This window comes from Fringilla coelebs, assembly GCF_963513975.1.
Source record: "Fringilla coelebs genome assembly, chromosome: 1".
Lineage (NCBI taxonomy): Eukaryota > Metazoa > Chordata > Aves > Passeriformes > Fringillidae > Fringilla > Fringilla coelebs.
Genome location: NC_140028.1, coordinates 145,485,581 through 145,512,893, shown reverse-complemented (window position 1 = coordinate 145,512,893; position 27,313 = coordinate 145,485,581). Strand labels below are relative to the sequence as shown.

The 27,313-nt window shown below is 44.7% G+C and overlaps 1 protein-coding gene across 1 annotated transcript; it reads left to right on the top strand.

The window, feature by feature from the left end:
- Positions 1-18,822: 18,822 nt before the first annotated feature.
- Positions 18,823-20,842, top strand: HTR5A (5-hydroxytryptamine receptor 5A; the record flags this gene model as incomplete). Its single annotated transcript, XM_084222928.1, has 2 exons — positions 18,823-19,560; positions 20,510-20,842. 2 exons carry the CDS (start codon positions 18,823-18,825, stop codon positions 20,840-20,842), a joined length of 1,071 nt encoding a protein of 356 aa, XP_084079054.1.
- Between the last annotated feature and the right edge of the window lie 6,471 nt (positions 20,843-27,313).

The window sequence follows — 27,313 nt, the reverse complement described above, 5'->3', positions numbered from 1 at the left end:
TCTTTTTCCCCTCCAGAAAGGACATTTGGTTGAAAGTTTTACTGTTTTGCCCACCCTCCCAATGAAATTTATTTTTTAAAGTGAAAATCAAACTAAAAAGTCTTTGCCTTTTCTATGGTGCACTGTTGTGTTGTGGGGCAGGAAAAAAAAAAGTAGAAAAAAACATCTACTTTGGCTTTTAAATCCATTTTGCCCTTTCTTTCAACAATTCATATTCTCATCTCACTTCCTATCTTTTCTCATAATCCTTGTTTAGGGTAATTTTCTTCTGTGCCATGCATGTCTTGGTCTGTCTTTGAAAAGAGTTCTCTGAGCTCTGCTTTCCTTTATAGCCACTCTCCAGGCTGCCATGTCCAGCCTTTGCTTTCTTAGTTCCATAATTTTCACTCTTTCCAACTCCATCTTTGATCCATTTTGACTTCTTCACACTAAACTGAACTACTTTGACCCAAATCTTCCTTCTCCTGCAGCAAAATACATTTTGTATTCTTCTTGATCTATCAGACTTGATTAACACCACTGCTTCCTGAGCTTCCTTTCCTGTTGGATTTCATTGCCTCTGTAATCATCTGCATCTTCCAGCACTGGTAATTTTCACTTCTTTTCTTTGATAAATATAGCTATCTCTCAGGTTTCTATTCCACATTCTTCTCTGAGTTCTTTCCTCTTCCTGATGCCATTCATTACTTAGATTCATCTTTCTCAGTGTGATCACTGAGAAATTGCCCTTTCCCACAGGAATACTTTCCTTATATGTAAGTGCCTACACTGTCACATATTCCAGCTCCACACAAAGAAAACCAAAGTTTTGTCCTCCAAGGGTTTGTCCTCTTGATTTCCCTTCTCTGCCTATTTTTTTTAATTATTTGGATTTTTTTTCCAGAGTCACATAATTTTTGGTTCTTTGTACAACTCCAAGGTTACAAGTATTTCAAAACAGGAGTTATGCTAATACTGGCAAAAAACATAATGGAAACAACCTGCACATATTTTCCATTTCATTGCCCCTTCCCAAACTTTCAGCTGGAGTTGCAGCTATTGCATCTTGGATCTCCCATTTGTTCAGCTAGTCAAATAAGAAGAATATGAGATGATTCTGCTATTTTAAATCACAACAATTTTAAAATTCTATAGAAATATAAGGTCAGAATACTGTACCAAATCATTGAAATTCACTGCAAAATCAATTTTTTACAAATAACAAGTACCCATTCATAAGAGTAATTTTAATTATCCTTAAGGGTAAATCATTGTTTTAACTAATTATGATAAAAATCCAAGAATAAAGTGCAATTCCATCCACAGTATGGAAGTGTAATGAAATGTGAAAAAAGAGAAAGGTTAAGAATTAACTATAATAGGTTTACCAGAAGAAAACTGTTTTATAAATTTTGTCCTGTATAGCAAAAAGAAAGGTGGTGTTGCCCTGACCTGGGATATGGGACATGGACTTTTGGGTCTGTCCTCCTCTTCCTGAATGGAGTAAAAGTAGCTTTGCTGAGGAACAAGGTAGGGATAGCCATGGGATGCCTAAATCCTCTGGAAGTTCTTCAACCACAGAGCTTTCTATAGAAAAGGGAGGAATAAAACTATCCCACCCTCCCTCCCCCAAATGCAGCAGCTCCTGGACAAAGCCCCTCAAAAAGCAGCTGAAAGTAGGAAGACTTGGAAAATCCTGCCCAAGTGGAGCAGATGCCAGGCAGGGACCACCTGTGCAGCACAGCCAGAACAGGGGAGTTTCCATTATGTGCCATGAAAAAATGCACAGCAACAACTCTACACAAAACCTGCCTGGTAGCATTTTAACAGTTCTAATGGCCCCAGTAAGAAATTTTGTAGATCTCACTACTGGATTGCACAGAGATGTTGTTGTATTATCAGCAGTGCTACTAATCTTTTCACACAGAAATAGCTTTCTTTATTCAAACCTTTTTGTCTTCAAAATGACCGCTCCCAGAAGAAAAGACTGCTCCCATGAGTCACAAGTTTTTCCCTTTAAGTACCTTCTAAATAAGCAGTGGAATTAAATTAATGCATTTTTTACTTCTTTATGTATTTCATGAGTCACCTGTCAAGAAATTATTTAAATCCTAGTAATTATACTATTTCTAACAAAAATTAATAGTTCCAGTTTTGCATCATGTGTGTGAGTGATTTTGTTTCCAGACCATAAGAGCAGAAAACAAGATGGAAAAAGTATGGTTTTGAACAAGGAAAAAATGTTATTGAAGAAGAAAAATATCCCCTGGATTTGCCAGAAATAAATTCTGGCTTCTGCTCACATGTCAGCAGACAGAAGTAAGTCAAATCAGTGGGCTGGTCTCACTGCTCAGGTGTAGAACAAAGTGCTTGCCTGTATTTAGCCTCAAATGCATTTGTCAGGTTATGAGGTAAAGATCATGTGCACGAGCTGAGTGACAAAGTGACAATGGAAGGAGGGGGAGCCCAGCTCCTCTGCAAGCCCACCCCAGGGACCATCAGCCCACCAAAGGTCCTTCTCTGCAAGCCAGAGGAGCACAGGGCAGATGGGTGGGTGGGAACCCAAACCAGGGCACCACACTGGGCCTCAAAGTGTCCCCAGAGGGAGAGCAGGGTGAGGCCATTGGTGCTGCCCCTGTTGCTGGGAGTGCTCTGAGCTGATGTGACCCTGGCCATGCACAGGTGTATGTCACCACCAGAGTCCACAACCTTATGAACAGTACATTATCTGCACCAGAAACACTCCTCTGATCTCTTAACTACAAGAGCTCCGTACAGAGAATTTCATGAGCATGTTTCCAGAAGAACTGTGATCTAAATTTTGTACTGGGTGTTGCCTGCACGAGGTGAAAGCCCACCAAGCTGACAAGATTTGTCCCTGCTTACATAAATGCCTTATTTGTGTGCACAAATGATTATATGAAAAATTCATATGCACCTACAGTATCATATTTAGGTGTAATTGCTTGTGAAAAAACAACAGCTTGTTTTTTTTATCTTGTAGTTAATTAAATTTGAAGCTTAGATTAAATTGTATATTTGTTTTACTCCTGTGAGCAGAAGGCTTTCTGAGTCCTTTGTTAATAATACATACTTGTTTGGTAGCAGCTGGCTCTCTAGATGTTACTTTTCCAACAAAATATATCTTCACGAAGTACCCAGTGTTTTACAGAAGCTGATGTTAGTTTCAGTGTGCCTGGAAAGTTGTTGAAAACCCCAAAAGGCATGCTGCCTGCATTATCTCCATTCCCATTTCCTAACGTGAATAAGATCTGCTTTTTAATCAGAATCAAAATGTGCAAAACAGGTACACAGAGGGCTCTGTTTTGGCTTGAGCTGTCTATGCATTTTTCCTCTTTCCTTCAGTGGGACTGCTTGCAATGGCAAATATGATTTATAATTAAAAACTTTCTTATTATCTGTACAGCAACACTGAATCCTAAAAGGCTCCCTTGGAACTGGTAGTTTCATTTTTGATTCTCTTCTAATTCCAGAACTGCACTGAGAATCCCTTGTCATTTGCTTGACAGTTTTCTTTTTTAATATAATAGTTACAATTGCTTTTTTTTTTTTTTGCAAGTGCCAAGTAGCAAGTTCTACCTTTACTATAACTGAGCATAAAGGAGCAGGGGGGGAAATGTTTTGATTAGCACATCTTAATGTAAGGATATTTTTTGTCAGAAGTGAGACATAGTGGTAAAAGAGGGGATATACTCCTTTGTATTACTTGCTAAAGAATGTGAAAGGTTCATTCACCTTTACAAATAAATTCTTTCTATCTTTCCCTCAGATTGCCAATAACCACCTCTATATAAATTACATATAATTATTACATAAAATTACATACATACTTTTATAAATATAAATACATATATAAAACATAACACTTTCTTAATGAGTTTTGGACCTGATTGTATTGCACCAGGAAAGAAGATTGCAAGTCTTCCCAGTGCTCTGAGAAAGAACAAATAATTTGCCACAAATAAAAATGGGATACTATAATTTATAGACTCCGTTCTTTGCACCTCAAGAGAAGTCCTTGCTTCTGCTCCAGCTAAGGTACCTACCAATTTCTGTGTATTTTCTGAGTTTGAGAAAAAAATGTTGGTGAAATATGGTGGGTAATTATCCCTGTAGCCCTTCTTTGTAGCTTGTCAAGATTAACATCATTTACACAGGCCTTCCACTGGGGTAAATTAGTATCAGCAAAATGATAGAGAATGCAAATTTTCCTGTGAGCCTTTCATTCATACAGGCTTGAAAAAAGCTAATGAAACACAAAGTAACCAAAATGAATTTTTCTACAAATGAGCAAATTTGGCATTATTTGTGCCAAATCTTTTTTTTTTTTTGTTATTCAAATAACAGTAACTTGTATTTATTTTTACATTATTAATGCATAAGAAAAAGGCAACTAAAGTTGGTGGCATTGCAGAGCATATTACAGAAGAGTGTGAAGAGTGAGCCTGGGTAGTGCTCCGAGATGATCTCCAGGATTCATTTATGGCTTTGTAGTTCTGAGTAGAGTGAAAACCCTGAATTTGTGCTGATAAAACATTGACATCCCATCTCTCTCTTTCTGTATGTTGTCCAGATAGTTAAATATTCCCTTTACATCCAGAAAGAGGAATGGCCAGAAGACTCTTGCATCACTGTGCTCACACAGAAGCTCCAGTGTTTCGGAGGTGACCCATGCTGATCTTTTTAGGAAGAGCCTGTTAAAAGTGGCTGGTTTTACTCAGGTTCTCCTGACTCAGTTAACCCAGTGCTGGCTGGGAGCAGGTAGTGACTCAGGGTTCCCTTTCTGGAGCAGAGACAGAGGGCAGCAGCTCCACCAGCCCACCTGTGCCACCATAGGTAAAATTCATATGTAGCCATGGGGTCTTAGTGCTAAAACCTATTGAAAAATATTTCATTGCTGACATATTTGCACAGCAACTGCATCATCTTCAGAGCAGTTCCTCCAACTTACTGAGTGTAAGGCCAGAAGGCCACTTAGATTAACCTTCCACATGGAGCACTGGGAGCAGAATTGATCATCCCACTGTTTGTCCCTAAAAGCAGCCCCAGCCTGGGAGCACATTTCTGCTTTATGGCCTTCCCAAATGCTGAAGCTTAGAGAAGCATTTTCAGGGTGGCTGAAAGACAGGTGCCTGCACATCTTTAAATGAAGACACAGGTAGACAAATTATCTGCCTGTGATACAGTACAAACAGAGAAGCTGAATGTATTTGTCACATGCTTGTGGCTGCAGCTTTGGGAAGCTCTCAGTGCTTAGACTTGGATGTGACTGCACTATGCAGACAACTAGTTATTGCTGCTGGATTGAAATCCCACTTTCCTTTTCTGTAGAAGGAACCTGATTTCTATTTCTCACGTATTTTCAAATGAAATTAAGAACTTAAACTGACATTCTTGAAAAATGTCTTCTGACAGCATTCTTATAATGGCCTCGAGACCAGGAGAAAGCAGTAGGTCTTCCAGTCAGTTTTCCTTATAATTTTCCCTTAAATTTCACCCCAAATACTCCTTCTCTGAGCTAAGGTAATACTGAGTTCTAATCTGAAGACATCAAGAGATGAATCCACTGCTGCTTTTAACTGATCAATCTTAACGGGACCTCGGAGCCACCTTAATTAATTACAGATTGAGTACGCCATGCAGGAAACATTATGAAATGAGACATTTGTTATTTAAGTACCTAATTGTCTGCCACTCTTCAATGCAAAAAAAAAAAATTATTCATTTGATATCTAGAATATGTCTATTGATTTCAACTATTGAGTACTAAGCAGGAGATGGGATTCAGACAAACAGGTGTCACTGTCAGGACTTTCTCATTAGAGCCTAAGCTGAGGACAAATGCAGGTAAATTGTTTGTACTTTTAGGCCAGTTCCAGCTCTAATCCTCTTTTTTGGCTGGCAGGAAGCTTTCAGGGAAATTAAGGCTCTGTAAGACTCCAAATGTTTTGGTTAGCTGAAAGATATGCTCTGTGATATGCTAGAGCTCCCTCAATAGGAGCAGATAGATGTCTGAACCAGGAAAGCCTGCAATCCATTTATGTCCCCAGGTCTAACTCCTCTGGGAACTGGCTGAGGCCAAGGAAGGTTTAAGTTCACAGTGTGGCTCCTTCAGAGTCTGGTAAGGTCTCTCACCTCTACCATATCCCTGATACCTCTACAGCCCAGTCAGATATGGTTAAAAATGGCCAGGAATTGGGAAAACAGGACAAGTGCCATACCACACACCAGAAACTGTGATCACGCTGAACCCCTTCAATACACCAGGCTACAAAGAAGTACTTTCTCTTTATTTTGGCCTATTACAGCCAAACTTCTTACTTTCCTTGTTTGCTTAAAGGACCATCCTCCTTCATCACTGGGGCTTCTCCACATTCATGTCAATATTGGTCATTTTTAATCTTTGACACTGTGGCAGATATTCACAGCTATCTGCTTAATCTTTGAAAAAGCCACCAAAAGGTCTCTGGGTTTATTTAGAGCTGGCTCTATTCCCTACAATTCTCAGTGCTGCAAATGGAAGAAGAAATCGTGGCATGAGGCAGCAAGCTCCAAAGCTGTAATGATCTTCCTTCAGGGAGTCAATTACATTTGCTGCTTGCCTTATGGCACACATAGGTGATTACTGTGTGAGGGCCAGGGTGCATTTGTTTAATGTATCCTTGAACTCTTATTACATTTTCCACTCATCTTGCTAGAGCCTTATCTTCAATTACACTCCTTTCCATATGCCCCAAGCTGATATTTCTTATAAGACCAACCTGACCCTCTTGTATCCAAAATGTCACTGAATTAAATCAAATTTTTATACTTTTCAACTTGAACAGTTATCTCTCGATGCACATAACAAACAGATAATGAGATCTGCATTTTATTAGACACAGTGGAGTTCACTGATGTTTAACTATTAGGCAGAACCATTTTGCTGCTCAGTTACAATTACATTATTTTTTCTCTGTGGCTGGATAGCTGTCAATTGATTTAATTCATTCTAAATGTGTAGTATAGTATTTTCCTTAATGTTGTCTGCATTCAGATAATTGGATACATTTCTACAATTTTTTTCCTAAAAGGGAGGGGACTTCCCTGTAGTTACATTTCTCTACAGTCTAATCTTTTTGCCTTCAAATTTTGTGAAAATTTTCCCATGCTTTACCTTTGAGTCAGAGATACTTCAAAATCCCATTCTTAGCTTTAAGCATATCCTCAAACTCTGGTCGTTTTGATAGGACTAAAGCACATACTTGAAATGAAACACTCATGAATCAGGATGGGTTCCTGAAATAAGTCCAGCTTAAAAAGGATCCACTGGCCACGTTCCAAAGGCTGACATGCCCACCTCAAGCTGTAGTGCCCTGCACATCCTGTGCTGTACAGTACATGCTCATCATTTATGAGTCACACAGTGCTCATAATGATGAAATAACAGCATCAAAGTGGGTTCTAATCAATGCAAATATTTAGGTCCATCACAGGCCACAAGAAGATCTGCTCTCCTAGAAGGGCCCAGCTCCCATGTGACCCTCCTGCTTGCTGGGAGCCAACTCAGAGTCATAAATAATCCAGCTGGTAAATATCAGAAGGTTACATTGCCTCTCTGGTTCTGTGTGCTGACCCCTGCTCTGGCTCAGTCCAAAGAAAGGAAGAGAGACATGCAGAGAGCTGGGTCTAATCCTCTTTGCATTTTCAGCTGACAAGAACAGAAGGATATATGTAATCATTTACTGTATCTAAATTTGTGGAGGATAATTTCTCATAATAGGCTGCCTTGATTGCTTACTGAACATACCTTGGAGAGTGGTCTTGCTTATGTACTGCAAAAGCATGTCTCTCTTCACTTGAAATGATAAAGGACATAAGAGGAGTATTATTATTCAGCTAAAGAAAAGAAAACTTGTTTCAGATAGGGATGTCTTTCTGATATTTACTAAGCAGTCCACAGGATTTAGATATCTACATTTTAGACATCTCAGTTTAATACAGAAAAAAATCTTATTACATTTCAGAAAAATAATTCTTCTTGAAATGAATGGGAGAGATTCATCTAGAGCCATAGATTGCTTCAAAAAAACTATTTCCTCACCTATTTCACTGACATTCACAGAGAGCAGCTGCCATAAATTTTTATAATAAATGCTAGGCATATGGATGGCTAACTCTGCACAGTCTCAGCCTGTACAGTAAACCTCACTCTGCAGAACAGTCCAGCTGGTTGTTTTTTGGTAATTGTTTGCAAGATGCACCCTTAGGAAGCTGCTGTGGCTCTGCATGGCCTGTGGTGCTCCTTTGTAACACTTGCCATTAATCTGAGGCTGTAATGTGGTGTTTAATAGGGCAGGTGTCTCACTGGGCAGGAAGGATTACCTGGGACAAGGACACCAGGATTTATGGTTCCTTACAGTCACAGCTGTCATGAAAACAGAAAACCTCCTTGAAATGAAGAACAGGCACTTTGGAGAGACCATTTGTCTTTGTGCAACTCAAGCCCAGGACTTGCAGCCTCCCATCAAGATGTGGCCATACTGCAGAAGGGAAGATGGCAGGAGAAGGACTGAGCACCCACAGCCAGACTGGCTGGAGTGACACTGAAACTGGAGGGACTGGAAACACATGTCTGTGTGGGCAGCTCTGCAAGACTGGGACTACTGCTAGGAGTCAAAGCAAGGGACAGATGTCATCTGTGTGAATGTTGGATGGAAGGCTTTAAAACATGCAAATGTTGGTGGGGTTTGGGGTTTTATTCCATTGAATTCTTGGTTGTAGTTACACAGTTGTATTTATAACCCTAGCCAAGTCAGTTGCTAGTGGTGATGTAGTAAAAACTGCTTATATTAACTACACTAGTGCTCAGGAAAAGAGAGAAGAACGGAGAGACAGGACCATACAATGAAGATGCTGAAATGTGGAGAGGAGGAAGGACACTGAGAGTCTGCCCAGAAAGTTCTGAAGTTGTATCAGGTCAGATGAGGAGTCCTTTCAAAAACCAGAGATTCCTTTATTTCCAAAATGAGATTTAGATTTGTCCAGGATTGCCAAGCAAATTGTATCTATTTGCCATCTGTATGACAGTTGTCTTCTGTTCAGTGGGCAGTTTTCTTTATCTCTTCCACACCCACTCCTCCCTCTGGGGAGACATCTGCTGATAACAGGCTATTGAATGTCACTGCATGGCTGATAAGAACTACAGCATCCCACTGGGAGATGTGAGCCCAGAGGGAGAAGCCAAGAATTCCTACCTGGGTATAATTTGGAGATTCTGGAACATCAGCACAGCTTCTCCATTGGATTTTCCAGAGGAACAGCAGCTGCCTCTTGCACTGGATCTTCAGAGGAAGACTCCACCCTTCTACAGGATCCCTGCTCCAACAGAACCACCCCTGACACTGCAGGAGGGCTGCAGCCACAATTCCAATGGGACTGCTGCCAACACCCTGACCCACAGGGTGTCAGGTTGTGTTCTGACTCTGTCAGTGTTGTTTTAGTTTACTGCATTGTTATTTTATCTTTTTATCTTTTTCCCTAATAAAAAACTGTTATTCCTGCTCCCATATTTTTGCCTGAGAGCCCCCCTGATTTCAAATTTATAACAATTCAGAGGGAGGGGGTTTACATTTTTTCCATTTCAGGGGAGGCTCCAGCCTTCCTTAGCAGCCACCTGTCTTTCCAAACGAAGACAAGATTTTAACTCCATAAAGCCACCTTCTGTGCAGATGACTTTGATGAACACACCCCATTAAGTATGCTCCTATCAGCCCCTGAATAATTCAGTAGTGTCAACATGGAAGATTTTTGACTAAATTTACACCAATATCCTGACAAAATAGGGTAAAAAAGAGCTTCAGTCAAAATCTGAAAGCAGAAAATAACCAGAGAAGAGGTGGAAAACTTAACTACAAAAAATGAACCTACAGGAGCCACCAGCTGACCAAGTCCAAGCAGGTCCCTTGCCTCAAGTCTATCTCTGCAGGGACAAGAATTACATCATCCATTGGATCTGCCTGGAGGCAACCAGAGAAAGGGAGGGGATGGCTCTGAAAGGAAAGGAGAAACCCACTGGTGGCAAATGCCAGCAGCCTGGTGGCTTCATTATGTGACAAGGCACAGGAGGGCACACAGCTGTACCCCAGGGTGGCTCAGAGATGCTGGCCTCAGCCCCTCCTGCTGGATAGGTATTCCCACCAGCAGCTCTCGTGTGAGCGTGTTCCCAGTGCCACACATCATGTCCCCAAAGTGGGAGCTGAGCATGAAGCACAGGGAGATGCTGCAGCTACACAACCCTGGGCCACCACCTCTGAGCTACAATCTACCAACCTTGACTCACAGATCAGCAGCCAGAAGAAAAATCTGCTGTTTTTAATAAAATGCAGTGCTAGACAATTAAGAAAGGTTCTGGCAACATTTTGCTGTTATAGCAGTGAATACTGGTTGTTAAAAATAATGATGCTACTAATAAAAAACCTTGTGAAAAACAGATAGACATTTTGACACATTTATACAACCCCTTCCATCCCAAGGGTTCAGAAAATTTTATAGCAGTCGCAAGTAGATTGCTTGATCAGGTGCTTGCTGTGGTAGAAGGGGCCAAAACAAGATATTTCTAACATGATACTGTCAAATTCTACAAGAGAAATGATGTTTGGGGACCATTAAAATGGTTGTCTTTGTTCAAATAGCTGGGAAAGTTTGCTGTCATGCCCATGATCCAGGGGCAAGCTCTTTATCAGCCTGCAGAAGACATCTGCAAGTACTTTTTTTGCAAAGACATGGGAGCAGATTCATTTTAGCTGCAGACAGAAAGTGTGTGGTCACAACCTGCCTTTTGACATTTTCAAACTTGTAAATTGTTCCTATCATATGTATGAATTTCTCACTCACCCAGCAACACAGATATGACATACAAATAAGCAAAATTACACAGCTTTCTTATTTTCTCTAATGACCTGCCATGGTCGTATGGCTTGAAAATACTGGTAATTTACCTTACTTAAATTAAGACCCGTTCTGCTGACCTGCATGACCTGGGCAGGCTGGGGCAGGGAAACATCCAGCTACACTGAATAGTCAGGGGGGAAGAAAGTATTCCAGAGCTGGAAGGAAGCATAATGTGACTATGAATCTGAGACACTGAGATGGTACCCTAGATGAGAAAGCTGTACAACTGTGCAAATGCTTCCTTTGGCAGGTTGGGATGAGGCTGTGGCTGTTCAGAAATCTCCTGTGAAGAAGGCAGCAAGCAAAGGCCTATAAGGAAATCAGGCTGTTGGAGTGGGAGAAAAGACATCCCTTGAGGATGGCATCAGTGGTTTAATTTTTGCACCTATTAGCAACTAATTACAATAACAAAACTAGTCCTGGATGGTAAAGTGAGAGGAGGCACTCCAGCCAATGGAAGTGGGCTGCCCAGTGGGCATGGAAACACACTGACAAGGAGTCAAAGGGAATGTAATGGGGATGAAAGTAGGTATATGAAAAAAAGTTGAAGAACTTCTGGCTCAGAAAACTGTTGAGAGTGATTTATATTCTTAATGTGCTAAACAGATCCTAAAACGTTTTGCCTCTTAGCTCGAAAGAACATTTCTAGACTATGGATGGATTTATGTAAATAAAGGTTCAGAAACCTGCCACCTGCAAGGCAGCAGAAAGGTAACCTGGAAAGCACCAAACAGAAAAACTCATGTTCAGCCTCACACTGTAACAGCCTTCCCTATAGCTTCACACCTATGCAAATTATCTGTCACAATGCATAAAGCTCAAGATAAACAAAGCTCTTCCACAACTTGGCATATGGAAAAAGGGTCTGAACTGAAATGGTAATTGAGTTTTAGAGACCCATCCATTTGCTGTCATCGTGCCATCTGTCTCCCTGGCAGAGTCCTGACAGCTTGCATTGGCAGCTTTGATTGCCAAAGCTCATGTATTAAGTTAGATTTACCTAGTCTTCCCACGCACAGTTTCTTATTTTTCTGTGGCCCTGCTATTCTAGATGATTCACAGAACTGCAGGATACCCTGTACTCCCAGAAGCATAATATATTTTTGTATTATAAAACCTTTTTTTTTTAATGGATAGAAATATGGATAATTTTCTGTTGTGGTTTGTAAGCCACCTGTAGACACCAAGTCCACCAGAGTCAAGTGGGAGACTTACTTCTCGGGGACTGACCACAGGTAACAGAGATCACAGGTTCTGCTGTATGTATGTGTGAAGTATTTCTACCACCAGAGTCATAAATGAAAACTGCAGATGCCATATGAGGGCAGGACCCCCCGAGGCAGGCTCCAAGTTATTGCATTACTGTCATAACTGCTCACTGCAAAGCACCTTTGACTAAAAACCAATATGATGCCTAGCATAACTCTGCTGACTCCCCTGAAATTACACAGATGATTAATGTTGCCCCTTAAGGTATGAAAGAAGAGATAAAATTATTTACATTTAATTTCTTTACCCAGAATGGAACTTTTAACTGTGGCAGTGAATGATGTGGGAGTTGCCCTCAGACTTTATTGAGTTACATTCCAGCTGGCCCTGTGACCATGAAGATGTTTCCTCACTATGCAAGAACAAAGGGTTTAATTCCAGCAGGAGTTAATTCATGCTGGGCAGAAGACAGATAAGCACTCCTGGCAGTCCATTTACTGAGACACACACAGTAGTTCAAGGTACCAGAGTCCATCCTGCCTTTAGGCCAAAGGAATTGTGGCCACATTCAAAATACACAAGCACTGAGACACCACTGACTTTACACAGAGAGGAGGAGCATGCTCTAGGCAAGGCAAGAGGCTGCTCTGTTGAACAGCCATTATTCTTGTTCTGCTTTGTTCCCGGTGCAGAATTAAACAACACCTTAGTTATGTCACTGAAATCATTGTCCTGGTTTTGACTCGACACAGTAATTTTCTTTTTAGTAGCTGGTGCAGAGCTGTGTTTTGAATTTAGGATGAGAATGTTGGTAACACACTGATGTTTTAGTTCCTAAGCAGTGCTTACCCTAAGTCAAGGAGTTTTCAGCTTCCTGTGCTCTGCCATCAAACAAGTGCACAAGGAGCTGGGAGGGAGCACAGCCAGCTGGCCAGAGGGACATTCCCCACCACAGAACATTTTGCCCACTATATAGACTGGGGGGAGTTGGCTGAGGGCACTGATTGCTGCTCAGGGCTGGGCTGGGCATCCATCAGCAGGTGTTGAGCAATTGCGTTGTGCATCCCGTGTGTCTCTTGGATTTCATTCCCCTCTTCCTCTCTTTTTTCATTAGTACTAGCAGTAGTATCATTATTATTGTTGTTTCAGTTATTAAACTGTTCTTATTTCAATCCATGAGGTCCACTTTTTACCCCCCCAGTTCTCCTCCTCTCTTGGGAGGGGAGCAGGTGGCTTCAAGGGATGACAGTCATTCAGTTGGTGGCTTCCTAAAGGAAAGCTTACATGCCCTAAACTGGATTAGACCTGCCTGAGGAATAGTTTTTCAGTCATACAAATAAAAAAGGCAACAGGATTTCAACTCATTTTTTAAATTTCTTTCCCAAGACAGAAAGACCTTTCGAAGTTCTTCATAAGCATCCAAATCAAGAGAACCCAAACAGGTAAACAGGTCACTCAGTGGGACACTGTGGGGGAGAGGGGTACTCAGGTCCCCCTGTTCTTGCTCCAAGGTACTCCCACAAACCCACTGAGTCTCCTAGTAACACACAACAGGATTAATCTCTGCTTCTCAGTCAGGGAATGGCTCCACTTTGAAGTAAGTAATTACAAGTTACTGGGAGAGAAGGCTGACTCCAACTGTGGCCCTTGGCTGGCATGTGAGAAAACCCCAAGTCCAAGCTCTAGTAAATGTGTGATTATTAACCAGCTGCAGCACCAGAAACCTGAGAGAGAGCTACCCAGAGCAGCCAGCTGCTTGGCTGTGGAAATGCTTACATGAGCTGTGAGGCATCATGATACAAGCTCAAGCCTGAGCTTTGATGCTTTGAATCTTGGTGGCCTTGGTTGGAACTAGATGATCTTTAATGTCCCTTCCAACCCAAACCATTTTATGATTCTATGCTCTTGGTTTCAGAGGACTAGAGTGACATCAGAGCTGAGGATGGGCTCTAAGGGTGTGAGAGCAACCTCACAGTCTGTGCATTCTCACTGTGGTCATGTGTGACCGCTTTGCAACAGGAGAGGAGTGGGTGGCCTGCAAGGGTGTTCAAAAAGCATGGCTGGATGTGGTGTGAAGCAGGACTGAGGCTGGCTGAAAGTTAAATGAAATTCAAGTGATGAACACCTGAGGTTTAGAAATGGCTGTGACAGGATGCACACTTACTGAGCAGTCTGGCTGGCAACTGAGCACAGCTTTCAGTAGTGCTGTATATACACAGTGAGAATATGTGTTCCTTTAATCCTTGTATAACCTAGCAGCTCCACCTACCCTGGAGACTGAAATTCTCATTGATTCATTGAGCATGCCCAGCAAAAACTCCTGAGCCTTCTCCTCTCCTTTTTCTGCCAGTTATAAGGGCAGAGGTTCAAAAGATCTCCATAGAGATTAACAACACAAATCCATTCACCCTTTGCCCAGGAGCAGCTAATACTTGGATGTGCATTTAGGCAGTGGCACAGATTACATTGTGAATTCCCTCGTAACTTCCAACCATCTGATACATATTTTGAATTGGAAGGCACCTCCAGTAAATGGCATTTAGTAGCAAGCATAATTTAATGTCTTTACTGGAGTGTGGATGCTGCTAAACCCAGGGAAGTCCTGTCACTTAATTCCTCTGGCTCCATCAGCAAAGATGTGAGATAATCCTGACTTTGTAACATAGATCTTTTTCTCAGAGACTTTTACAGATTTCCAGTCATACAAATAAAAAAGCCAGCAGGATTTCCACAATCCTTGTGATCATTCCACAAACATTATCCACTCACCAAAGATCTTGGCCTTCTGCTCACTTAATATCAACAGTTCGGAGAAAATGAATGGTTTTACTAATCTGTGTAAAGTAAACAGCATTTTGTCCTTAAAAACAATATTTAGTCACCTCCAGAATCTGGTGCATTCAGCCAACACACCTAAAGAATGCAGGATCAGAATTGTGGAATGATGCAGGTTGGAAGGAACCTCTGGAGATCACCTGGTCCAACCCCCACTGAAGAGGACATAACTCCAAAGTCAGATCAGGTCATTCACAGTGATGTCCAGCTGAATATTGGACATTGCTAAGGTTGGAGATTTCACTGCCACTTTAAACTGATTTCAGACCACTCTCCAGGTGAATATTTATTTCTTAATTTCTAATTGGAATGTAGAATCATAGGATGGTTTAGGCAGAAAGGAACCTGAGACATCATCTAGTTCCAACCACTCTGCCACAGGCAGGGACACTTTCCACTAGACCAGAGCCCCATCCTGGGCTGGGATGGACACTTTCAGGCATGGGCCATCCACAGCTTCTCTGAGTAACCTGTTCCAGTGACTCACCACCCTCACAGGAATGAATTCCTTCCAATTTAATGCTAACCTAATCCAATTTAAACCTACCCTCCACCATCCTAATGCTCTTACTTCTTGTTCTATCATTCCATGCCCTTTTAAAAAGTCCCTCTCCAGCTCTCTTGCACTACCTTTAGGTACTGAAAGGTGCCACATGGCCTCCCCAGAGCCTTCTCTTCTCTAGGCTGAACAACCCTAACTCTCCCAGCCTGGCTTCACAGCAGAGGTGCTCCAGTGCCTGGATCATTTTCTTGACCCTCCTCTGGACTCCTCCAACAGCTCCATGTCCTTCTCACACTGGGGCCCCAGAGCTGGGTGCAGCACTGCAGGTGGAGCAGAGAGCAGAATTCCCTCCCTCCAACTGCTGATCCCGCTGCCTGTGGTGCAGCCCAGGACACAGGTGGCTTTCTGGGCTGCCTGTGCACGTTGCCAGCTCATGCTGAGCTCCTCATCAACCAACACCCCCAAGCCAGCAGCTGCTGTTGTGACTCTCACTCGCTGCATCCCCTCCAATCTCTGTGCACCTCGAAGGAGAGTTTGCTTTTACCCTTTCTGTGCCCACCCCTCAGGTAACTGGAGGCAGTAAGATTTTCCCCTTAAACTTCTCTTTTTAGGAGTGATAAACTCAGTTCTTTTTGTCTTTACACATCATACATGAATCTGCTCATCACCTTCATTACCTTTGACTGGGCTTCTCCCAGTGAGGAACCCCAAATAGGACATAAAATTCCAAGGTTTGTTGGATAGAGGGAAATGGCCATAACCCAAACCTGATGGACACAATCTTGCTCATATAGGCCAGGATGCCCCTGCTCCAGGATGTGTCCAAGAGACTCATCAGGTCCTCTTATCAATAAGGTTGTCTGCCCAGTCAGTCCCCAAGCTCTTGTATAGGTCTATTCCATCCCAGGTGCAGACCTTTGCATTTCCGTATACATACTTATACGTATATATACACATAAATATATATATATATACATATTTGTAAATATATATATATATTTGTCTATGTTCTGTACTTCCCTTCACTTCTCAACTGACCCATTCAGCTCCAGCATCTGCCAACATATATTTTTAAAGTTGAATAAGTAAAATAATGAAAGAATTAATGATTTTTCATGAGAACATAATCTAGTTTTACTTGTTTAGATTTAATACATTTTATTTTCATTTCCCTTTAAATGTAATTTTTGTCTATTTTTTCCTGAAACAAAAAATAATAATCTATTTTCAGGAGCACATATTTTATAATTTGTGGTTGATTCTATTAATTCTGGGTCATAGTTTTTTTTTGGGAAGAGCCCACACAACAAAAAGCTCTCAACCTTGGAGCTGCTAAGTGTTTTGATCAATATAATGACAATCAATGATGTTTTGCACCTTATGAAGCAGGAATTTTAAATCAAGATGCTTTATGAAAGGCTGCAAACCCTACTTGTCCTTTGAGTCTTAAGTAAAAAAAAACCTACTCATTCCAAAATTGTCAGAATTCTTGTGTATAAAAGATAAAATAATAATTTCTCCCCCCAAAAGATGGCAGTTTATTTCCAAAAGGATGTTATAGTCTCTAAGGCTACATTTGTTCCAATGCTACAATAGGATCCCTGGTTCTGAGAATGGGTAGCATGGCACTGAATGAATTCATATGGGGAAGATCCCATCCCACCAAAACAAGGTCCTGGACCTGTTTTGGATACGCTGCTTTGCATTTCCCTTGGTAGCACAGCGGAACAAGCAGCAGCAATCGAAAACATCTTGTTCATTACCCTTTGTTATTGTTACGTGCTGTTTTCATTAAAAAATCCAGAGAGATTCAGGAGAGGCAGAAGGAAGCTCCAGTTTGGCTTTACCCTCCGTATACCACGAGCATGGAATGCATGGAGTACTCCCTGAACATCTCTGTTTGTGTCTTCTCCCCAGCTCTCTCTCTCTCAAACTGCAGATCACCAGTAAATGTCATTGTCACCTGATCTTAACACAGATGCCCTTCCTTCCTTCCCTCTCCCCCAAGAGATGCAAACTGTGAGCCCCGTGTTAGTGCCTGCCAGCTTCTCACCTCACGTGTCTGACCCAAAAAGCTCTTAGGACAGGTATCCCAGGACTGTCTGGAGAAGAAGAGTGCAGGCACCAGCACTGCCCTGCCTGGATGCCATCCAAGGCTTGTGGGCTGGAGCTGGGTGGCATCCCTGCATGGAGCTGGGGCACAGGGAATGCTGCTCAGTGGGGTTAGATTCTAACTTCTGGTAGGAAGCCCAGAATCCCACTACTCATCACAATTAGTGTACTAAAAACCATAGGAAATGCTCAAGCATTTCATTAATAGCTAATGTTATTAAATAGACAATTAATAAGAGCAGTCAAGTGAATTATTATCTCTAATAAAAGCCCCAACAATTGCTAACAAGTTAGGAAATGCAAGCACTGAAGTTCTCGAAGAAATAATCCCCTGCCACATTGCCCCTACGCAGAATAACCAGGGATACTAACAGGTTTCCTGGGTGCAGACTGTAGCCTATCTGGGAGCAAGGAAATTCCCGCGGCGCCTCACTAACCCATATTTAGAGGAGCCTAGGGACAATTTCACAGGGATGCTAACTTTCTGCGGCTGACACGAAATACGCCCGGAGGGGGCGAAGCCACCCCGAGACAAAGCCGGGTCTGATACCGGCACGGTGCGGGCAGCGGGAAGCAGGCAGGGGATGGGCAGCGGGCAGGGCAAGGACAGCGGGCAGCGGGCTGCGGTAGGGGCAGGGGCGGCACGTACCGGGCAGGGACAGCCGGCTGGGGCAGGGGCCGGCGGCTCTGCCCTCCCGCTCGGCCCGGGGCCGGTTCCGACCCGCGCACGGACATGACTAAGCAGCACCTCTCCCTCCGCGGCCGCTCCCGCCGGGGCTGCCCGCCCCGCACCCGCGCACGGCGCGGACTCACCTGCCCGCCCCGGCCCCGCCAGCCCGCGGCGCGGCTCCTCCGCAGGGGCCGCCCGAGGCTCCTCCGCCCCGCTCCAGCCGCTCCGCCGCCGCCGCCAGCGCCGCCCCGCTCCAGCCGCTCCGCGCCGCCCCGCAGCCGCCCCGCTCCAGCCGCGCACCCCCCGCGCCCGCGGAGCCGCCGCCTCTCGCTCTGGGGCGGGTCGGGGGCTGCCGCCAGCCGCGGCTGACGCAGGGCTCTTCCTGCCGGGGATGAAGCCCCCGGCGGCCGCCAGCCGGGAGCCCCCGCGCCCGGCGGCGCTCGGGGCGGCCGGGGACCCCCCGCGCCCGCGGTAGGGCGGCGCTTTCCCCGCTCCCGGCGCGGGCAGCGCCTCCCGCCGCCGCCGCGCCCGCCGCAGCCCGGAGGAGCCCCGCAGCCCCGGCATGGAGCGCCCGCTCAACCTCAGCTGCCTCGCCGATACGACGCCGGACGGCGGCAACAGGAGCGGGTCCTCCGCCGGCCCCGAGGGCGGCCAGGCCCCTCTCTCCGTCTTCAGCGTGTTGGTTCTCGCCCTGTTGGCCATGCTGGTGGTGGCCACGTTCCTCTGGAACGGGCTGGTCCTGGCCACCATCCTCCGCGTGCGCAGTTTCCACCGGGTGCCCCACAACCTGGTGGCCTCCATGGCCGTCTCTGACGTGATGGTGGCAGCCCTCGTCATGCCCCTCAGCTTGGTGCACGAGTTGTCCGGGCGGCGGTGGCGGCTGGGCCGGTCGCTCTGCCAGGTGTGGATCTCCTTCGATGTGCTGTGCTGCACTGCCAGCATCTGGAATGTCACGGCCATTGCCCTCGACCGCTACTGGTCCATTACCCGCCACCTGGAGTACACACTCCGCACCCGGCGCCGCATCTCCAACATCATGATTGCTCTCACCTGGGCGCTCTCCGCCTTCATCTCTCTGGCCCCGCTGCTCTTTGGCTGGGGAGAGACTTACTCAGAGGACAGTGAAGAGTGCCAAGTCAGCCGGGAGCCTTCCTACACCATCTTCTCCACCTTTGGGGCTTTCTACCTGCCCCTCTGCGTGGTGCTCTTTGTGTACTGGAAGATCTACAGGGCTGCCAAGTTTCGAATCGGATCTCGCAAGAGCAACTCCATCACCCCCATGACACCAGAAGCACTGGAGGTAGGTCAGCTTGGTTGTGTTTTGCTCGGGTCAAGTACTGGCAGCAGGCATAGCCTTTGCAGAAGTGGGGGAAACTTAAACCAAAAGTGTGCAAGTGAACAGTGATCCACCAAAGCCCTGTGGATCCTGGAGCCTTCCAAGGAAAGGCTGACTGCAAAGCTTGCAAACCCAGTCTGTTGGCTCCTTCCAAGCCCCCAGCTGTGAGTACTCAAGGTGTAGCTGAAACAACTTTGGGACATACTGCCAGCCTGAGCTCCACGTGGGCGAGTGGTGACTCACGGATGTCCCCCCATGGAATGCTGAATCAGTGCTCGCCAGCATGAGTAAGGGGTCACCGTCCCTCCCCTGGGGAGGCAAGGGGACAGTGGAGGGATGGGCAGCTGTGTCTGCTGGGGATGATACCCTGGCAACCAGCTGGGGCTTTGGGGACACTGTGAATTTACCCAGACAGAAAGCACTTGTGCAGAATGTCCTTGGAAATCTTTCCTAATCATGACTGCATCATGTCAGTTCATCCCAGGCACGGTGACTCTGCACTGTAAAGATTTCTTGCAGGGAGGAAGCAAATGTGTGCTAATTTTCTCTCCTCTCCTACCAAGAACTCTTAAACTCAATGGGTTTAGAGGAAGTAAGCAGACTTCTGTGCACGGCATGTGGGTGTGTGCCTGTGCTGCTGATCAGATTGAAGTGGGGAAGTAATCTTATTGTGCTACATTGTGAGTAACCCCATGCACCCTCAGTACTCCCTCTAGTTTCTGATCTCACTTAAATAGTCTCCATCACCCAGAGGAGGTTATACAGCCACCTTGCCCTCAGTTAGAGTGTGACCTGCATGGCCTGTGTTTCCCCTGGAGCCCTGGCCCTTGCTTGCACTGTTGGACTCTGTACCTGCTGTGTGGGATCACCTGGCTGGGGTACATATGGTGCAACTTGTGCTTTTGTTTGGCAGGTGAAAGAAGCTGCCCAGCAGCCACAGATGGTCTTCACTGTCCGTCACGCCACCGTGACGTTCCAGACGGACGGAGACACGTGGAGAGAGCAGAAGGAAAAGAAAGCTGCCCTCATGGTGGGCATCCTTATTGGGGTCTTCGTGCTCTGCTGGATCCCCTTCTTCATCACAGAGCTCATCAACCCACTCTGCTCATGTGACATCCCACCCGTTTGGAAGAGCATTTTTCTATGGCTGGGCTATTCAAATTCCTTTTTTAATCCACTCATCTACACTGCTTTCAACAAAAACTACAACAACGCCTTCAGGAACCTATTCTTTAGGCAGCAGTGAGCAGAAAAAGCTTTCCTGCTGCCCCAGGAAGCTGATTTTAAGTGTCATTGATTCTGACCAAATTCCTGAGGAAGTTCAAAGCCACAGATACTGAGGTGATGCTAAAAAGGCATCGCCATGGGTCGTATGTCCCAGACACAGTCCCAGTCCCTAGGCAGGCTCTCCATCCCAGCCTCTTAGCTGCTGTTTTTCCTGCAAGTAGCATGTAAGGGCTTCTCCTGCCAGCAGCCTGGCATCCTTGCTCCAGTGCCCTGCTGTGTTCCTCCTGCCTCCCCAGTGATGCTCTGCTTGGTGGCACCAAAGGTGCAGAGGAGTCCCCAGGCAAAGAAACCTTGGTTTGGCCCTGATGGTATCCCCCAGCATCAATCACCTTTGTCCCATGTGCAGAGCTGGGACCCTATAACATCAGGAGGTTTTGTGATTACATATGAGAGTACATATTTTATGGCTTGGCTGTAAATGTGGTTTGTCTTGTCTTTCACTGGTAAAGACTGCAAAGTGTTTGTTTTTTGGGAAATAAAACCCTTGGTAAGGGTTGAGCACAGACTACAAGTACCAAGCTTTTCCTCACGTACTTTGGGAAGAACAAATTGTGTCTGTTTGCTTTTGGATTCTGTGTAGCAGGATTTTTTTTTTTTTAAACAAAATTTTTGTGAAAGCTTAATGCATGGTGTACTCTGGAATGAGAGAGAATGCATGGGAAACTCACCTCTCGTTCCCCAACTGCTACATGTGAGCATCTGCCTCAGACCTTTATGTTTGGAAATACCAGCTGTAAATGCTAATCTTCCTGTCTGTTGTTTCCCATTTTAAAGCATTAATGTATTTTGAGCAGCTGTGGGCAGATTTCCTGTAGTTTCAGGGGATGCAAGGGGTGTATTTCAAGTTGCCTTTCAATGAGGAGTTGTGTTTTACTAATTCTGAATGCAATCCAGAACTTGAAACCAAAGCAAAAACTCCACTTTGTTTCCATAAGCACTGGGTGGCAAGCAAAGGGCAGTTAATGGCTGGTGATATTTCTTTCTGGACGCATAATCAAACCATGGAGCTTTTCTCCTGCAAGGACCAGGCTTGAATATTTATTTTTTTGCCCACCTGTCCTTCTCTGCCCACCCCTCTAAGGCTCCATCCCACGTGGTCGTTACTGCTCTGTTGCCTCCCAGCCCTTCCACATTGCCAACTTAATTATAATAGTTGGCATTTCACTCCTAGAATTAGGGTTACACGCTTTATACTGCCCTCCTGAAGGACTGACAGGTCTGCAGATAAGGAAAGCATTTGTTTTAACTTGGTTTTGGGACAGCCACTGAAATCAGACCACAATTAAAATGGTGGGAAATAATACAAGCTGGAAATCTGAATGACCTGATTTCATGTCAGATATCTCAAGGAGAGATAAAAGGGAAAGATGTCAATTAATGATGGTAAAGATCCCTGGGGTTGGGTAGTATTAATTTCTATCTGTAGTAGATTGTGAGACATCAGATGTTAAAATTGTCACTGGTCCTTTAAAAGAGACAAAAATCCTGGCAGTCTTGCCAATAAAAGCCCTTTTTCTTTTGCTGTCTCTGGTGAAAATGGAAGCAGAGGTCAAGGTGCTATTAAAATGTTGCAGCCCTTTCAGGATCAGTTAGACAAACATCCATCAGCACTGACATGGACATTGTTGATCCTGCCTTTTGGCAAGAAGAGAAATAGGATAGCCCTTGACATCTTCCTTAACACCCTCTTATAAAAGTCTGTTAGAAATATTGGGTAAAACCCTGCCCTCATTGAAAGCACAGGAGAATTTTTGCAGTGAATCAGATTTTTATGTGGCATGTCTTGTCTCGTAAAAACATATTTTTAATGTTAATTAATTCAAGGAGAAGATGGGTGGGATGGGAGTAATCATTTAACTCCCATGAAAGAGGCTCTAACCTGCCCCCTAACTGTGGGCCAATCTTTCCAACTAGTAAAGAGCATTTTCTTTCTTTGTTTCATATATTAAAATATTATTAGTGATATCTCTGATGTATCAAAAATTGTAATAAACTCTTAAACTGCTTTTTTTTACTGAATATGTAAAGGCTGTGCTGCTTTCTCTGGACAATCCATCACTGATGCTGAGTTGCTCCATTTGAGAATTGCTGCTTTTGTTGTGCCAAGGCTTGTTTAGCCAAAAATGACTTGGAAGAAATGCTTCCTTGTTCAAGCCAGAGCTTCAGCTAAGCTTGGTGGTGCCTGAAAGTAGGAGACTCCTTCTTAGGCTCCCAGAGTGATACTCTAAAGCATGGATTACTTGGGCAGTTGGAACTTAGATCCCCATTTTCACACCTAACATCATGTCTGTACAACCCCATGTCAGTCCCAGCTGTGTCCATGCCATTTTTATTTGCTCTTTGATGAGTATTGCAGATTCTCTTGTCTCTGTTGTGTGAAGTCCTCGTGCAGGGTGTGCAATCAGCTGTAAACTCAATGTCCACTGTGAGCAGACAGAAGTTAAGCTGAAATCATTGGGAAATTCCCTACTTTAGTTGCAGTTTGGTGCTGGGATGAAGCTCCCTCTCATTACATCCTCTGTTTGTTTATTCATGCTGTGCCTTAAACAGTGACAGGGAGACAGGAGATCATTTTGAAGTGACACTAGATAATTCCAATTTGCCTGTAGTCATGAGTATTCCACCATCCTGGTGTAAATTACACTAACCTTTATTTGACAGATCACATCTGATACAATCATTTTCTGGAAAGAAACAGCTTCCAGTTGGTCATAAGATTTGTTCTTTTAAATCTTGACAAAATTAGGAGCTTTTGGCCAATTCCTGCAGCTCATACTTGAGACCTAACACCATGGGCTTTCCTTCTGAAGATCATCCCTGCTATGCAATATGACCAGGCAGGGAAAATATCATTATTCTGGAGGTTGCACTGCAGAATCACACTGAAACATGCCACAATGATCTCAGCACAGGGAAGTGGCACAAAGAGACCTGGGCATCTGATCCAGGCTCCGAGGCTTTTTACAAACCTCTCATTATTCAAACACAGATGCTGAGTGGGCTCCCAGAGATGCAAATCATGTTTGAAGACACAGGCAACCACAGCTTCAAAGGAGGCATCTTGTACCTTCTTGTTCCCATTTATACACAGAATCAGTGGTGTGAAGAGATCTGCCTCACCGAGGCTTTGTGAGGATTAATTACAAAATGTTGATCATGTACCAGGAAGGTGGAACTCTGGTTTGAATGCTGAGCAGCATTATAAATTGAGCTTCTATTTAATTCCTAGGAAGAACGTTATTACCCATTATTATTGAGTTTTGTACGCAGTTTAATGGCTATATAATACTTCCAGAGCAGATTTAACTAACCTGCTCCCACTTACAATTAATTTAGTTCCCTCTCAGTGCCCTGACAATCCAATGAACATCTGTTTGGGAGCTCGGTAGCGAGGGCAGCGTGTGCTGGATTCCAGCTGCTGCTGAGCGTCTCCTCGCGATGCTGTCAGGGTTCAAGGAGCAGCAGCTCTCTGGGCAGTTTGCTCTGGGTTCCTTTTACTTTTTAGGGAAGAAAGAAAAGGTCATTGAAGAATGCCCATGGATTACAGGACAGGCTAGCTAACCACCTTCCTCCTTCACCCCAGCCTGCTGGGCTCTCTTCTCATCGCAGGCAGGTGACTCCAGGACATGCACCTGCCCTATGCAGCCAGAGGTGAGACACACATGATTTCATCCCCTGGTAATTTTTCAGGGCTTTTCAAAAAAATTACTGCTAGGAGATGTGTCCTTTGGACTGTCAGCAGCAGCTGAAAGTGGGAGTTTCCTGGAAGTAGAATTGCAGGTAATTAAAGAAATTTCACCTGACAAAGTTAATTAATGGCTATTCCTTCCAGTGATTGCAGTGGTGAGGTGTGACTGACAAAGTGTCAAAGTGAATTTTGCAAGGCAGTGGTTTGAGCTGCTTTGTTCATTGTGTTTTACTCTTGTACCACTTATTTTACCATCTCTGGTAGAACATCCCCCTGAGGCTCCAGCAAAGTCATGGTAAACATGATACAAGCACCATGAATGCTCCGTGCAAGAACAGTGGACTGAAACATCCATGACAGAATTAGCATCCCCACTGGGACACACCCTGGCATGAAAATCATGACATTGCCAGCATTTCATTGAATTTAGGACATGGCCAAAGAGCTCTTTAAGTCCTCATTATTTTCAGTTAGACTGAGGTGCTGAGGAAGTTGCAGAAGACTGGAAAAGAGCTGGAGCTGTGCCAATATTTTAAAAAGGCAAATTTGGAGAGCCAAGTATTTCTAAGACAAATGCTGTTACTGATTTACAGCTTGAAATTGATCCTTGGCAAAAGAAGCGGAAGAGCTGATAAATGACTCGGTGAATAAAAAATTACAGGAAATAAATATAATTAAAATAATTCACATTGATGTTTTTGATTGCAGCACATGGTGAAATAAAGTATTCACTCAATAATGAATCCAACTTGACGACATTCAATGCCTCCATTAAAAATTGAAGAAGAAACCAATATGAGGTTCAAACTTTCCAATAATTGCTAGTGACTTATGGACTGGGAAAGGTGTAAATACAGAAAATAAGGTCACTTCTACAGAGAAGTGAGGATAAAAACTGGTTGGGAGCATTTCAACCTGGCATGAGGGAAAGGAACATGACCAGGAGCAGCAGGATGGGGCTCCGGTTGCAGGAGGAGAGACAAGGCTGAGATGGGGTGCATCAGGAGCATATGGGACTTTTCAGCATTTCAGGAGCAAGCAGGCTTATTTCTCACCTGTGCCTGGCTGTGTCCAGCTGTGGGTTTTATTCTGGTCACTGGAGGAGAGGCTGCGATTTCAGTTCATCTTTTTTTGCTCCTCCCTCCTCCTCGCCACTGCCAGGCTGTCAGCCCCAGCATTGCCATTCTGTGTCATTTTCCATGCTAGCCAAGTCAAATACTGTCCCTAATCATCCTCAAAAGCAAGAGAGATGGGCCCTTTCCCTGGATCCCCCCGTGCATTGTTGTTGCTCTCTGCCTACCCATTTCAGCAGTGGGAACAGCAGCTCCTGCCGTGCTGGAGCCCCACTGCTGCTGGTGGATGGGACCAAACAGGGCTGGCTGCAGCTCCAGGGGCTATCCATGGAGCAGGCACTGCCCCAGCAAAGCTCTCTGATGGGAACTGGGATGGGGAAAGATAAAACTGGAGCTATACCCTCCCCTTGGTTTTCTGCTGGAGCCATTCCCAGCAAAATTGTTCCTAATCCAGTTTCTAGTCCCCACCCTGCTTTTGGTAAGACCAAGTGTGGCCAGGCAGCCACTACCACAGATCTGGTCATCTCTGCAGGAAGGAGAAAGAGAGGGGTAAAAAACCTTCCACTGCAGCTCTAATTGCAGGAAAAATATTCCCCCAGCCCTGACTGCCCTCCTGGGAGAGGACACAAAGTCCAGGTGGCTGAGATATCCACTCTGCCCAGTTCAGTCCCTTCCCACTGGTGGCTGCAGAGAGTGGACACCTCTGTACCATTCCAGACTGCCTGCTGCTCACCAGGTCCTGAGTCTGTGCAAGTGTTGGAAACCATGCATTTTTCATCAGTTCAGGGCTGCAGCCTGAGGTCGGTGCTTCTTCCTTGTGCCTTTCCATCCCCAAATCCTGGTTAAGCACAGGGCCCACCAGCCTCAGTTGCTGGTAGAGAGGAGGGCAGCCTTTCAGAATTAGCATCTCTGCTGGTGAAGAAGACCTCCTTGTCTCTGGGCTCAAGATGCCAAACCAATAGCTGAGGTGCCACACGACCCCAAGATCTGCTTCTTCTTGCCCAATTCAATGTTTGGATCACCTGGTTCTTCATAAGACACTGGGCTGGGCAGTCCCAAAGCTTAAACCATGCCTGGTTGGGTTCACCTTGCTCAAGTCCATCACATGTCCCACCTTTTCACTACTGCTCCTCTGTGGTGCTGTTCTGGAGCTCTGGCTATCAGGAAACTGTTGACACATTGGTCAGGGTGCTGCCTCTGCAGTATCTCACAGCTGGACCAAACAGGGCTCTTTCCAACCCAAAAGAGCCTGTGTCACATAGACCATGGTGAAAATTAATGTGATCACCTTCTAGATCTGCTAACAGCCCGATATCCTGTCCCACAAGCTATCTTTGCTGCTGTCAGGCAGACTTTAGAGGGGAAAAGCAGAGCCATGGTCACGTATTTTCACAGTTTGAGCAGAGACCTGCCTTTGAAGAGGAGGGAGGAATCATTTTGATGCGTTGCCAAATGGCTCTTTCGGTGGGCACCGGAGCATATGGAGCCTCTCTCACAATTGCCTGGGAGCTGCAGTTCTGTGATGTTTTTTCTCTCCTCAGCTGCTCACCTGATGCCAAAGTTTCCAGGTGCACTAAGGCAGGATGCTCCTGCTGCGTGCCTTGGACCTTCCACCTGCCCGTCACAGCGCTGGGGTGAATATTAAACAGACAGCAGATGCAAAGTGCAA